Raw genomic sequence first — 16,134 nt, forward strand, 5'->3', positions numbered from 1 at the left:
TGGGAATATGATGTCAGGAGGTAAAATGAGGTGTAGGAAGTGCCTTCAGGGCTCGACAAAGAGTTGCTAGCCAATATGAGACAGTTCCCCTTCGTTCTCTCCCCTTGGCCTTCAGAGTCATTACTGTCCTGGAGCCAGACAGTGTGGGTCAGTTCTCGTCTCTGGTATCGCTGTGTGACTGTAGGCATTTACATAACTACTCTGTGCCTCAGTTCTTTCATCTAGAAAATGAGGATGCAATAGTATTTAGCCTCCAGGAGGCCATGGTGCAGTCAAATGGCCTGTGTTTGTAGAGAGCATATAGACGTGGCCTGGCATATAGCAAACTCCATGCAGATGAAGTTGAATGAGTAAACCCATACTCTTCACTGCTCTGCCTTCCTGCTTCTCATCTGAGTGCCTCTGGGATGAGCTCAGTGCCGTATGAGCAGGGGAAAAGATTAAATATTCACCTTTGCAGTCATCTGATGGGCAGAGCTGTGAATGGCTTGCAAAACCTGGATGATGGACAGCAAAGCTGAGGCCTGGGGAGCAAGGAGGCTGAATTTCTCCAAGTGTCCAGAACTTCAGACCCTGCTAATGCGATGGCGACTTATTTTCTCTTCTTGCATCCCTGATTCACAGAAGATCATGTTAGTCATGCCTTGATCTATAGGATCCCACATCGTAAACCCACGGGCTGTGATGTCAACCCCAACTAGGAAAAGAGGGTTGCTATGATGCCATCATTGACCAAATTGGTAGAAGGGATACTTTATAGAGCGCTGGACTGCAGCAAGGGCTGCATGTTAGAATTATACATACTATAAATATTTACTCTATACTATGAAGATGTATTAATAATACATTAATACAATTAATACATTGTATACATAATGCATACAATGTACATAAAATACATTAATACGATAATAAAGCCCCACCTTGGTTTTAAATGAAGTATCTGATATTAAGATATCCTGAGCATCATGGGGGCCTTAGTACCTAAATTATGTGGAATAGAATGTGTGCCATTAAAGATTATCTATATCAGTGGTTTTCAATGTGAGCTGCAGTAGAATCTTCTGGAAAGCTTGTTAAAACTCAGATTCTCAGGCCTCACTCCCTGAATTTCTGATTCTTTAGTCTAGGTTGAAGTTGTTGTTGTTGTTTTTTTAATAAGATTTCATTTATTTATTTGAGAGAGAGAGAGAGAGAGGAGTTGGGGGAGGTGCAGAGGGAGAAGGAGAAGCAGACTCCCCTATGAGCAGGGAGCCCAATGTGGGGCTCTATCCCAGGACCCTGGGATCATGACCCGAGCCAAAGGCAGACACTTAACAGACTGAGCCACCCTGGTGTCCCTGCAGGGTGGTGGGAGCTTTCTAACAAGAGTCTACGTGGTGTTGGGGCCGCTAGTTTCAGCACCACATACTGAGAAGCACTAATGTATATAATAAATATAAGCAGGAAATAAAGGTTTTATCTACCAGGTCTTCCCTGGAATGTGTCTACTGCTTTCTTGGATTAAAAAGAAAAGTTTCCATACTTCTATCTCAAGCAATTGATTCCTCCTTTTCTCTGGTCCTTCAGCCAGGAGCCACTGAAGCTCCTTGCTATTGAAATTCTCTGCACATGTATGTTAAAGCGAGTATCGTGTGCAGAACAACAGGTTTGCAGTGCAAATAAGAAAGAAAAAGAAACCTGACTGATTCTTAGAGTGTACTCGGTGAGAACATAGAATATTCTTTGCCGCCTTTGATGACAGGTCACGCGGATCAGCCCCCACAGTGGGATTTGAAAATCCTCCCCTTATGACAATTGAGTCAAGTGAATTGTTGAACAGCAAATGACAGCACCGGTCTGAAATAAACGTTTTAAAACTTGTGTCTAAATCCCAACGTGGGAATGTGTATTGTCATAAGAAAAGCATAAGGCCGGCTCAGGGACCCAATGCACGAGATGTGAGAACGTTCCGTTATCTCTCTCAGTCTAAGTGCCTCTATGCACTGACGAAGATGAAAAGGTAAACTGACAATTCTTTGGAAGCAAACAATCTTTCCTCATCATTTACCCAGGGAATCTTCTAGGTACTTTCACAAGCTCACTTTGCTAATTCTTTTCCATTCTTTGGCGCTACATTAGTGCTCGGTGGTTTACATGAGCTGTTTAAAAGTGAAAGCGACTTTTGGAAGAGATAAACGTAATCCTGTTTTTAAAATGATCTCAGAAATGGTCAAGTTAGCCATAGAAAGTTACATTTTTCATCAGACTTCGGGTAATGAGCAAACGTGCATTCTCTTTGGGAGGCTTCTTCAAACAGATTTTCTTTAGCAACTGAAGAACTGGTTGGTGTGCGCTAGAAATCTTAGGACCGGAGAGGATATAGAAACCAAGTCTAGTTTCCATCTTATCTGTTCTTTCCCCACATGTCCATTTTAGTACATGGCTCTCGTTTTCTGTACATTTGAAAAAACATAGTGTACCAATGTGGTCTTATCCCAGTGGTTCAGGGTTTGAAACTAGTATTCTCAGCCTCCTGCTTTAGGTGTATAACTGTACTTTTAATTGTATGCTTATTTTATTAACATGCTTGCCTCTACAAGGATGCAAGCTCCAAGATGACAGGGACCATATATAACTTGCTCTCCTTTATCTTTCCAGCACCTCTCATAATGTCTAACCTATTAGAGGCACATAATAAATAACCGTGGAGGGTATTATGCTGAGTGAAATAAGTCAATCAGAGAAGGACAATCATCATATGGTTTCACTCATATGGGGAATATAAGAAATAGTGAAAGGGAGTATAAGGGAAAGGAGGGGAACTGAGTGGGAAAAATTAGAGAAGGAAACAAACCATGAGAGACTCCTAACTCTGGGAAACGAACAAAGGGTTGTGGAATGGAAGGTGGGCGAGGGGTTGGGATAACTAGGTGATGGGCACTGAGGAGGGCACTTGATGGGATGACCACTATCCCCCATCAAGTGGTGAGGAAGGGGGTGGCACTTAGGAAAGACTAAGCGTTTTTCCAAATGGCTGAAACTAGAGTTTGGGTATATGATGAAAACAAGTCTGAGGAGGAAGATGTTATTTGTGTTCTAGAGAAAGCCATCCATTCTTTGCATCCTACTTAGCTGAGTCTGTGATGCTGATTTATGAATATCAGTGCACTGACAGGATCATCTATCCTAAATTCTCATTGAAGGGGTAACTGGAATTTCCACTAAGCTCAGTCCTAATTCCAGAACAGTGATAGCTAAAAAATGCCATTTGTTGAATACTTAGTATGTACCAGACAGTGTACTAAGACTTTGATATAGATGCATTTGCCCCTGGACTCATTTGTCTGGCTTTTTTGGAATAGGATTTAGCTTTGAACCTCAGTCTGTTGATAAGAGATTTCTGTGACCCCAAACAGCTCCCTTGTAACAACTGTCCCTGGATTTCTCATAGTTGTGCTCTGTTTCCCGACAGCCCTGGAATTAGGATTGAGCTAGTTGAAATCCACTCACCCCCATGAACCTGAGACAGAGCAATCTAAAAAGTGACTCAGGGAAGCCTTCCAGACTGATGCCAAGCACCCATGGTTTTCTCTTAAGATTTCGGTTCCATGTCAGCAACTTGAGTGCTTAGCTGGATGGATAAGAAGACTAATAGCAGAGTGGCTTTGGAGTCAGGGAGACCTGAATTTGACCCCCAGCCTCATCACTTACAAGCCATATGACCTTGGACAACTTCCTGTCTCCATCTAGATCCCCATTTTCAGGTACAAAAGGGAAATAAAAGCATTTACTCTCAAAGTGGTTTGAGGATTTAACACAGCACTTAAGCACAGTGCCTGGCATATGGCGAGGCAAAGGGAACGTCAGCTGCTGTACTTGCTGTCTTGCTGGCCATAGGGCAGAGAAGCAGAGGCTCACTGCAGAATTCTTACATTCCAAAGAGGGACAGGAAAATCAATTAAAAACATGTACGTGCAAAGCTTCATTTGCTGCTGTTGCTGGGAGAATGGATTGCCTTGTTCATTTTATGTTCTGGGTCTGTAGGTAAATTGCAAAATCCTTTTTATTGAAAATTCATTCCGTCTTCCACAAATGTTTATTGAGCCCATGCTATTTTCTGGGCACGTGGGAGAAACAAGGATAAATTAGATGCTGATCCGGCACTCACCTTGGGAGTCGGAAAAGGGAGAGAATACAGATTTTCTGTAAATGTGAGCGAAAGCACACATTCTACTTCAGTACAGAATGCTGAGTATTATTTACTTTAGATCACTGAGGATCTTGCAAGGGCTTCTCATTGCCTTAGTGAGTTAATAGAGAGCTCAACACCGAGGGCGGTACAAGCAGATGTCCACTGAATTTGGTTTTCCACCCAGTATTATTTATATAGTGATACAAGTTATGATATAATATTCTATGTAATACTTGCAGGTTGTGCTACTCATATATTATGACTATGTAACATGACACTAATTATATATTATATACCAGATATTACTACTTACATGTGTATATGTGTATATAATACAAATTATATATTCTTCTAGTGATGCATATTATATATTTATATATTTCTGTATTTTATATTATATAAAATACTCATATATAATCTGCTTATACTCTATATTATCTGAGTTACTTACATCATCTCATTTTGCTACCACACATATCTTTTTCTGGAAAATGGAAATGGTCAAGTTCTGCTCCAGTCAGATGCTAGACACGTCAAATGAGTCTGTGCTTTACACCTAGTATGCAATACTAAAGGACATGGCAATCTGCAAAATTATGAGGGGGCTCCCCATTACGTCACATTCCTGTAGCTTCTCATACATCCATTCGACAAGTGTTACTAAACACCTGTTATGTGGCAAGCTCTTCCCTGGGCACTGGGGTACAGAGTCAGATATGGCATGGTCCCTGGCCTCATGGGACTCACAGATGGGTCCCTTAGCAGCCCCAGAAGGCCATGGCGGCCGCTGTCCTGGAGGAAAGAACCACAGGTCTATGGTGGCACAAAAAGAGGCAAGTGACTGCCCGGGAAGGATTTCTAGAAAAGGAGCTCCCCTAAGGGGGAGTGGCTATGGTCTAAAGAAGAAAGTGGAAGGACAAGCATGGTAGGTAGGGGACAGCATGTAAGGAACTAGTGTCAAAATTAAAATGGCATGATACATCCAGGAGAGTAGGACAGTAGATTTGCTGACATACTGTCAGATACCACTGACATGATAATAGCAAGAAAAATAATACTAGTATTCATGGTAGTAGTAATAGCAAATACTGACCATTCCCTGAATCTAAGTCCTTGGATGCATTATGTCAAATAGTCCTACAAAAACCTTAGGATATATATAGCCTTACACTCTGATATTAAAATGAATGACCAGGAGAACTGATATGTTACTCAAGCTTGCTCAGCTGATGAGTACGGCAGATCAGGGTCTACCATCTTACCCTACTGGCCTTGGACCTGGTATCTAACCTCTGTCTCTTCCTCAGCAAAATCAGGTTAAGGGTTCATTCTGAGAACATCACGGAATGAGGGTTGCACAGCACTGGGATCATGGCGAATGTTAACCAGTGGTGGATAGAGCACCATGTTTGTCAGGGAGCAGACACTGGAAAAGTGGAGGGACGACATGTTAATGAGGTAGACTGGGTCAGATCCCAGAGCACTAGCCTGCGGGAGAAACTTAAGGGTGTGCTTTTCATTCTGAAAGCCATGGTAGGCATTGGGAAGCTTTGAGACTAATAGTGAGATGCTCAGTGTTTTGTTTGAGAAAAATCACTGTCCACAGTGTGAAGTACACATGGAAACAGCCAGACCAGCCAGAAGGGCCTTGTCGTTATCCAGGTGAGGAAGTTCAACAATAAGAACTTCCTTATTCTTATTCCTATTCTTATTATTCCAGAATAAGAAGTGATAGTCACGAAGATCTGAGTAGAAATGATACCTTAGCTGGATGTGGGCTGAAGGAAGAAGAAAAGTCAGGTGACCCCAGGATTCCTGACTGTAGTCTAGTGATAGGTGAATGGTACAGTTTCATCCACTGAGGCAGGAAATGCAGTAAGAAGAATATTATGAGTTGAATTGTGCACCCCCCATTCATATGTTGAAGTTCTAACCTCCGATATCTCAAAAGGTGTCCCCTTCTAGCACTGTGGTCTTTATAGAGGTAATCAACTTTAAACGAGGATGAGTCCTAACCCAATATGACTGGTGTCCTTACAAGAAGGGGAAATTTGGACACAGGTTGGCATAGAGGGAGGACCAGGTGCAGAGGCCTAGGGAGAAGACAGCCATTTACAAACCAAGGAGAGAGGCCTGGACGAGACCAGACTCCCAGCCATTGGAAGGAACACCTTGATTCTGGACTTCTAGCCTCCAGAACTATGAAACACATTTCTGTTGTGTAAGCTCCCTAGTCTGTGGTATTTTGTTAACAACTGCTCCAGCAAAGCAATATGAGGAGTAACTCATTTGGAGATAGCCAAGGGTTATATTTTGGATGAGTTATATTTTGGGAGTGTTGTTTTTGGATAGCCCGGGGGGGGACAGGCACCAAAGTGGTCATTCAGTACAGGAATCTAAGACTCGGTGGGGGACCTGGGACCGGAGAACAGTGATTGAGGTGTGTTACTCGTTTCTGACACTCCTGCATCCACCCATACAGTACATAATGGGAATTTGAAAAAGTAGTTGAGTGGATGTCATGGTGGCCTAAGGACAGTAGGCAGGAGGGACCACACAGATATTGGAACTCATTCTAATCTCCCATCCCAGGACAAACGAGGTTAGCTCCAGCCCTGTTGAATTTTAGAGGACTGCTGCATTGGTTGCCGATATTTCCAGTCACCAAGAAGGATAGTTCCCTCTTTGTTCTCTAAAATCAAGTGATGAAAAAAAAATTAACCAAATATCAAAGGTATTTTTAGAACAGAAAATGATAGCCTGACTGGAGTCTTAGGTTCATGCCCATGTTCTGAAATGTTGACCTCCAAGTCTATTTTAGGCAGCAACTTCAAAGTCTGCTTAACTTAAAATGTCAAAATAAGTAGACGGCATGGCATTACAGAAAATGGCAAGAACCAGAAGTTAGGAGACCTTGCTTCGCATCTTGATCTGCCTCTGAAGAACTGGGTCAACTTAACCTTTCCCTCATCTGTGAAACAATGATGGGGAGGGGGTAATTGGATGATCTTCTAACGCTGACATTCCAGGATTCTGTCAATGTTGCCTTTCACTGCCAGTGTTAGAGAGAATAATATTTCCAAAAATAGAGCTGCCAACCTGATTTAGTCCACCAACATGAAGGCACGTAATGAGGTGATAGGCAGAAGTTAATATCACAGGTGACTTCGGTAGAATAATTCCTGCCTCCTCAGGATGGCACTTGGAAGACTGGAAAGGGTACTTGGTTTTAGAATGCACCTTCATTACCAGCGCATTGGATTTTACTGGAAGGTTTTCGAATTCACATGATCACAGTGTTTTGTCCGATGGCTTACATTTCTGACCATACTGAAAAAGGATACGGAAAAAAACACCCCTTCCTAAATACGTTTGTGATTTCTCTTAGACCATTCAGTATTTAAACCTCATGCATTCACCTTTTCTTTATATGCCTGGACATCTCAGCCACAAAAGGGTGCAGATGATGAAGATTTTTTAGGTACCTTATATTAAGCGTCATGTTTTGTGCCAGGTGCTTGACCTGTGTTGCATATTGCCTCATTTAACACACCCCATAGCAGATGCTGTCCTCATATCTTCTCTGCACTCAACATGGCTGAAGGTTGCTTACTTAAGGCATCTGTCTGGCTGTGGGGACATGCTTGGCCCAAGAGGACAAGCCAGACATATCTAGGGGGTAACGCTAGAGGAACAACCCTCGAGTGATATCAGATGGAAATTTGGGGAATAAATACTTCAGCCTCCCCACCATGTGTTTGGGATAACTCTGAGATATATTCTACACCTGCTCAGGATATTCCTCAAAGGGACTGAGTTCCACCTAGCCATGGTGGGTATTGACTTGATAGCACACCCTTTATTGGCTGCCTCCTCTTTCTGTCTCGAAACCCTTGTATTTCCTGTGGTCCATATTCCAGATGAAGTATTTACTCTCAAATCCTTGCCTCAGGATCTGCTTCTGGGGGGTCCAGGCTAAGACATCTCCCAAGATCTCTGTGGAGTAGGTACCATTATTGCTAATTTATAGATAAGGAACCTAAGGCTCAGTGTGGTAAAATAATAGTTGTTAAGATGGTTAAGTACTAGGGTTTTGCTGGCTCACCCTGACTTTCCTCTGTACCAGTAGTCATCAACCAAGGGGACATTTTGAAATGTCTGGAGACATTTTTGGTTATCAAAACCAAACTGGCACCTGGCAGGTCAGAGTTGAGAGATGCTGTGAAACATTTAACAATGCCCAACTTAGCCCCCTGCAATAAGGACTTATCCAGCCTTAAAAAGGTCAGCAGTGGCAAAGTTGGGAAACCCTGCTCTAAACCAGCAAGACTGGCTGTTGGATGATAACTGTCCTGCGTGACTTGTCTATTGCATTTCACTTCCAGGGCCAAGCTGTGGCTCAGCTGTGTTCCACTATCCCCAATGTGACTGTCTTTGGAACAGCTTCTACTTTCAAGCATGAAGCAATCAAAGACTCTATGACCCACCTCTTTGACAGAAATGCAGACTATGTGCAAGAAGTGAAAAGGTAAGGTGTTTGCTCTAAAGAGCACCAGGTTGTTCCTTGCTCTTCTCTTTCTTAAAGAACAATAGCACTTGTTTAGAGGAGGGCTGATAAAAATAATAGTGATAGCAATAATAGTAAGGATATAATGGGGCCATAGTATTATTAGCTCTGTGCTGAATACTTCACATCTATGCTCTCATTTAATTCTCAGCAGTCCTATTATAATGCCCCTTTTCTGAGAGGATAAAACTGAGAAACCGTGCAGTTGAGTAACATGCTAAGCTTGCATAATTTAGCTAAATTATGATAGCAGCTATAACAGGGCCTTAACATAGAGAAGTTTATCTCTCACTCATGTAAGAGAACAACCCCTGTGTGACTGAGAGCCCCTGGAGCACAAAGTGGTGACATGATCAGAGTTGAGTTTCGTGTAGAGAAGGACTGGGAGGGGATCCCTGGGTGGCGCAGCGGTTTGGCGCCTGCCTTTGGCCCAGGGCGTGATCCTGGAGACCCGGGATCGAATCCCACGTCGGGCTCCCGGTGCATGGAGCCTGCTTCTCCCTCTGCCTGTGTCTCTGCCTCTCTCTCTCTCTGTGACTATCATAAATAAAAAAAAAAAAATTATAAAAAAAAAAAAAAAGAGAAGGACTGGGAGGTGGGAAATCGGGTTGCTGGTGGTTGCAGACCCAAGCTGGGGAATGCTGGTTTATAACCTGACCCGTGCTCCACCTGCGATCCTGAAGCTATTGACTGTGGCCCGTGCATGTCAACACAGGGAATCAGGTGGAAAGCCCAGCTGATCTTTGAGATGATTTGTGTGTCACACCCCTGCTGCTGCTCAGAATGGGTGGAGACTGATGCTCAGGCTCTGCTAAGCAGCTCCTGAGGGGATTCAGAGATGTCTCAGAGCTGTGGTTGTGGTCTTCTCATTTCCCAGCACTAAATTGTAAGATACAAAGAAATTCAGTTGTCTGACTAGCATTATAATAAAGAAGCAACTTTCTCCAAATTGAGGGATTGAGAAGATGGGAGATCTGGTTGTGTAAGGCGATAGACCAGACTAGGTGAATTATGGGGAACTTTTTGGAAAGGAGAGTCTTCTGATGGCCTGGATTTTCAGATTTGTTTTTAAATGTTAAATGTAGAGATTTGCACAGAATTTAAGGTTGTACCAACATTTCCGATGGGACATGAAAAAAGAGCTTCCAGACCAAATATTAGAAGCTCGCCACCTGTTTCTCAGACGTCTAGACATTGCAAGCATGTTTTCAAGGCTTCCAGGCTAGACCTTGGCCTACTTTCCTAACCATTGGGTAGCTCTTCCTTCTTGTTACTTGCATCTCTCAAGCTGTGATCTGGAAAATGAACTGTCACTGTCCCTCCAGCAGTCTTTGCCTTTAACCCCTTAAATGATAATTTTGCAAGCGTCCTTTCCTCATTCATACCCTGGCCTAATTAATACAAGGTGTCTGTGATGGGCCAGGTGCTGTGCTAGGGCAGAAGATTGGGCAAAACAAACAAACAAACAAACAAACATCTTGAGAGTCACTTTCTTCATGGAGCTTTGAGTCTACTTGGGGAAGAGGGATAAAAACCAGTATTTTTAAAATGTATTGATTTTCACTTTTGGTATGTGCTCTGGTGGAGAAATGCAAGGTGCTGGTGGATACATGCAGGCAGCAGATCAGACATCAAAGAGTGAGGTTCAGACTGAGCATTAAAGGAGGAGAAACTGGACAAAGGAACAGCATTTCTGACCAAGTGGAATTGGATGTGCTAAGGCCCAGGGTTAGGAATGACTTGGTAGGGGTGCCTGGGTGGCTCTGTGGCTGGGCGTCTGCACGTCTGCCTTTGGCTTGGTTGTGATCCTGGGGTCCTGGGATCGAGTCCCACATCAGGCTCCTCGTGGTGGGTCCGCTTCTCCCTCTGACTATGTCTCTGCCTCTCTCTGTGTCTCTCATGAATAAATAAATAAAAATTAAAAAAAGAAAAGGAATGACTTGGTAAATTCAAGAATCTGAAAGGAGACCAGAGCCACTGAAGGTAGTAGGATATAGGAAGTAATGGGCAAAGAGGGTCACGAGGTGGCCATTCTTTTAAAAGAAAAAAAGTGACAAAAAAGAAAAAAGAAAAAAAGTGACAATGCATAACCAGAGAGCTTCTGCCTTCCCTGTTTTCCCTGGAGAATTTCCTAGCCCCCTCATCCCTTCACTGTCGTCAGCCTGCCACCTTGCTAGCCTGAGTCAGTGATTCATGCTGATGTCAGAAGAGCCGGAGATGACAGCATCTGAGACCCACTTAGCCACCATCGTCTTTCAAAAGCGACTTCCAATGATTTCTTATGTTATTAAGCAGAGAACTGAGGATTCCATTAAAAATGACTAGGAAGCCACAGATAGGTTCCCACCAACCCTCCCTCAGGAAAGAATCCAGAAGAACATAAAAGCAACAGGTACTCGGTGCCTGTTGCAGAGCCAAGCACCACTTCTGCTGCATGGTAGGTGCTCAGCATATACCAACGGGATGAATTGTAGCATTGTCTGTAATGGTGAGATTTCAGAACCAGCCTCCATTATCAACGGGAGGGAAACAGTTCAGTGCATTATGCTACACCCACACGCTTGAGTATTATGCAGCCCTTAAAAAAAAAGATAATTATGAAGATTCTGTGACAAAATGAAAAAATACCCACAGTAGCATATTGAGTGGGGGAAAAAGCAGAATGCCAAATTCCAGCTACAGTGTGATCACAGCTTTGTATAAATTCTTGGCGCATGAAGACAAAAAAAAAAAAAAAAAAAGAAAGGAAAGTGGGAAAAAAAAAACATCCAACCACTAATATGCAATAGGAGCAGAATGTAGAGTGATTTCTCTTTGGTTTTTGACTGCGGATATTGTTTGTTATAGTGTTCTGTGGTGATAGGCTAGGGAAAAAATAACAATATAAGATTTCTTGAGACGGAAATTATCCTGTAAGCCAGTCAACTGGTAATCTTCTTTTGAACACGTTCTCAGCCTTCAGGCAAACATGGAGTGGCAGGGGGAGATTATTTGTAATATAGACCTAACCTTTATGTCACTAGCCTCTTCTCTGTTTGACTATGCTCAAAACCGAGTAGAAGAATTAGAAGCTTTGAGTCATGTGCATCTGGCTGTAAGGACTTCAAAAGTAAAGAAAGATAGAGAGAGAGCACCAAGGTGGGCAGCCCCCGACAGGGAGCCTGATGGATGGGACACATTTCAGCAGGTAGAGGGAGGTGGAGAATGAATCCCGGCAAGGCGGATCATAGCACCAGGCTCTGCTGGCCTCCTCTCCCTCTGCTGACCCATACGACTGGACCATGGTGCATGCTTCTCAGTCCTGCAAGGGGAAAGTTCCTCATTTTGCAGATAAAGAAACTGAGATGGTGGCAATCAAGGGGAATCTAATCACCTGGAGAGAACAGAGACCATGATCAGGAATGGATTCCTAGAGATGGTATTGCTAAGTAATTGTACACATTCACCAGGAAGCCTCCTCTGTGCCAGGCACTGTGCTCAGCACCCTTTGGAAAGCCTCTTGTGCACTGGGTACTGTGCACAGCCCTCCGGGAGAAGCCTGCTATGTGTGTGTGGAACTGCACTTGGACTTCTGTGCACCAGACACTGTGCTGGACCCTCTGGGAGAAGCCTGCTCTGCACCAGGCAGTGTGCCGGGCACCCTGAAATGGCCTCATCCCTCCATCATGAGCTTGGAGGTGATGGTTAAAGCTATGGCACAGATGAATTCTCAGAGAAAAAGGAATTCAGAAAGAGAAGCACTGAGTGGAGAGCCAAGGAATCAGCTGGAGATGAAAGTTAGAGTAAAGGGGGATTAATTTCCTGGCAAAGTCAAGGGCTTCTCTCCCAGTAATAGCCCTATTGGACCTAGCACTGCTCAGGAGAAATTCTTCACTCACCCATGTGGGTGGGAAGCAAAGTGATGGCATTCACAATAAAGGGGCAATAGTTTTTTAGGGGATCCAGGAGGGAGGGGCAGGGCTTAGAAAACCTTGGATCAGCATTTCCAAAATGTCTTGCTGCTGAATTTGGCTCAGAGAATCTCTGAACCGAGGCTCTTTGTGTTTGCTTTTTTGAATCTGCAGAGATTTATGGCAGCAGGAGAAAGCCCTCATCCTGTCTGCTTTTGTGTGATTATGATTATACACACGCAGGCGAGGCCGACACCCTCAGGGATTGGGGAGGTGCCAAGAAATGAGGATGGCCTCTGAGCTTCCGAGGAGTCACCTAGCTCTGCTTGTGATTTTCGTGATTATTTCATTAAAAAGAGCTGCTAAGGTGCTTTTCAGTGTAAGCATGAGTAAAGGAGGCCCTGTTCCAAGGCTACTTCTTGTGGGGCCTGGAGCATTGGAAATAGATGCAACTGAGTCCCATTCTGTCTGATTCATTGGTTGGGCTTATAATTGATTGAATGCATGAGGGAGCATTTTTTCAATTTTGAAACCCACCTGAAGGAACATATCTAGCCTTAAAAGGAGCGACATCTGCTTGAAGATTTGGTAGAAACAACCAAAGCATCCTCACCTTCGGGGCCTGGGAAATGATATCTCCCTCTGCTCACTATCCATCTTACTCTCACCTACCACCCCCACCCCACCACTGACCTTCAGAAGGACACAGTGACAGCAAGGGGGCATGAATTTGTGGCTTATATGACCCTTGTGCCTGTGCAAACCATATCTTACCTGATTCAGCTATCACAATGCCAAGAGAGGCTGAGAGAGAGGTACACAGAGGATCTATGGTGTCTCCCTCCAGCAAGAAGCTCAAGAAGGCAGCTCCCAGCTTTGTTCAGTCCCTGCTGGTAGCCTGCATGCCTAGTGGTGGCGGCGGTGGTCACCAGGGCTGGCCACAGCTCACTTTATGAAACCCTGCCCTGTTTCAGGGGCCCTCACATGGTTTCTAGATGCGATGGGTCAAACCAGAGTCCCCTCATTCCCTGTAGTCGGTCCTAGGGTATGTTGCCTGACTCCATGGAGTCTCAGCCTCCTTATGCACAAGTGGGGTAATGATGGCCTCTGAGTCAAAGGGTTGGCATGAGGCATTCTCAATGAGATGGGATTTAGGAAGTGCTCAGCACCGTGCCTGGCACATAGCAAGTGCTTTTGAATGTGGGACATGCTCTCCTAGGAGGATCAAGGGTATCAAGCCTCTGCTCTAATGGTTTCTAGACTGGTGGCTACACCCACCCTGAAGGTTGCTTGGGTTAATGGTTGGGTTGTTGAGGTTTTGCAGTCTTTCCTTTATACTCCTTTCCCAAACTAAAAGAATTCTCTTTAAGTTGGCCCACTCTGAAAAAAATAGTTAAAAAGCTACCAATGGACACAGAAGTTACCATAAGCCAGGCCCTATGTCTCATGTGCATCAACTCATCCAAGCTTCCCAGAGAAGCATGGGGCAGGTGTTATAACCATCATCCCCTTCAATAGTTGGGGACACTGAGAGGCAAACTAAGTGATTAATATGGAGATTAAATTCATATTCCTAAGCCCAGTGCTATGCTGCCCCCATGCCAACCCCATGCCTGCCCTCTACCTCTGTGTTGGTTGTCAGTTGTGGCAGATACTCTTGGGTCCTTCTGGAAGGAGACAGCATGCAGACAGCGTCTCTCATTACCATGGTTGGTGTCCCAAAGCCTCTTCCTTTGGCCTGTTTAGCACTGATTGCCCTGGGTCAACCTGTCACAGTGCTTTCTGCAAAATGCCTTTCCTTCATCACCCGGCTAATTCCTGCTCATCCATCAGCACTCAACAGAAGGATGCTCCTCCACTGCCCCAAGTGGCTCTGCTGAAGCTGTGGTGACTGGCTGGGCCATTTGTTTAGTCTGCTTTCCCTAATATCCATAAGCTCCCAGATGGCAGGGAGGAATTGAGCCCCTATCTATGTCCCCCCAGCTCAGCATATACCCTGTCCAGTATGGTATCAGCACTGAGTGGTTGTCCAGTGGCTGGAAATGCAGGACGAATGTATAGCAACCCTGACCTTGGGCCTCTTCTATAATCTAGGATGGGGGGAAAAAAAAAGCAGTTTGAAAATAGAAACCTCCTGGCCTATCTGTTTGGAATAACATGGTCTAACTCTGGATATATCTATATTTATTTTTGAAGACAACATTTAAACCAGAATTCTACAAAGAATAAATTAAATTGACTGCTTCCCGGAGCTGCTTGCTAAAACGATGCTTCCATAGTTAGACTGATTTGAACATTAATTAAATCTCAAATTCAGAATGGTGAAAGGCCATTGCTCTGGAGTGAAACTGGACCAAGGTTTGAATTCCAGTTGTACCTGTTACATAAGCTTGGGAAAGGCACTGCATCTGAGAACCTCCATTTCTTCCTCAAAAAAATGGGAGTTAAAATGCCTGTCTCAGACTTGTCATGAAAATTAATTCTGAAATGCCCAGGATATAGCAGAGCTCAGAAAATGTGAGTTTCCTTTGAAGGAAGCACATATATAGAAATGTGGGATACCAGTCTTAAAATGTTTTCTTCATTGTTCTGCATTCATTCACTCCTCCATTTATTTAATCATCCATTCATATAATCAATATATGTTGAGATCTAATGCCTCATCCATCAGAATGAGAAGGACCAACGATACAACAACAGGCAGCACAAACATGGTCCCTGTCTCATGGGGCTTAGGTTTTGGTGGAAGAGACAAAGAAATGGAATAATTACAGCCTATGACAAACTGAAAAGTGTCTTTATTATAGATACTGAAGCAGAGATAACGGGGGGCTGCCACTTCAGGTGGGGTGGTTAGTTACATCATCTCCAGGGAGGTCACATGTGGGTAAGACCTAAAAGATGAGAAGGAGCCAGCTCTAAGTAGAACTGGGGAAAGGCTGTTCTGGCAGAAATTATAGCATATGCAAAGGACCTGAGGTAAGGAAGTTTTAGGAATAGCTCCAAGGTCAGAATGCCTTGAGCAGTTAGTGGCAAGTGAGGATGAGGAAGTGGGCTGTAGCTTATAGGTCACCCCTTGCCAATGGGTTGCCCTGCATTTCTGCAGAACCAGAGTATAGAGCAACAGGCCTAGATGGGGCAGCTAATTAATACAAGCAGGTGTGACTGGCAGTTTGTGGGAGAAAATGTGCACTCACAAGCAGAATACAGATGTGAGGAGCATCAGGCAAGAAGTGAGCATTTGGGCGGCAGGTCCTTTAGGGATACCCAAAAGGTGTGCACAGCCCAGCATTTGGGAGGCTGCTCCTGAGCCCAGGTGGGCATCTTGCAGTAAAGGAAACACGTCCTGCAGAAATGCAGTTTACAGGGAAGACTTGGTGGCCCAGGATGGCTGGTAGTAGACATGGAGAGGGTCTTACTTCCATAGGAGTGAACACACTTGGCAGGAAAAAAAAAAAAACAACTTGGGAGAAGTGAGGAAGACAGGAGCATACCTACCCAGC

General features: G+C 44.1%; 1 protein-coding gene across 2 annotated transcripts in view; it reads left to right on the top strand.

Moving 5' to 3' along the window:
* VAT1L (vesicle amine transport 1 like) overlaps nucleotides 1-16,134 on the top strand; it is a 146,159-nt gene that overhangs the window by 53,505 nt on the left and 76,520 nt on the right. For both annotated transcript variants that reach the window (XM_055306745.1, XM_055306746.1), the window contains exon 4: nucleotides 8,560-8,702. In XM_055306745.1, coding sequence (XP_055162720.1) covers nucleotides 8,560-8,702 — 143 coding nt within the window. The remainder of the gene's footprint in view (nucleotides 1-8,559; nucleotides 8,703-16,134) is intronic.

Source organism: Nyctereutes procyonoides, unplaced genomic scaffold (genome assembly GCF_905146905.1).
Source record: "Nyctereutes procyonoides isolate TBG_1078 unplaced genomic scaffold, NYPRO_anot_genome, whole genome shotgun sequence".
Lineage (NCBI taxonomy): Eukaryota > Metazoa > Chordata > Mammalia > Carnivora > Canidae > Nyctereutes > Nyctereutes procyonoides.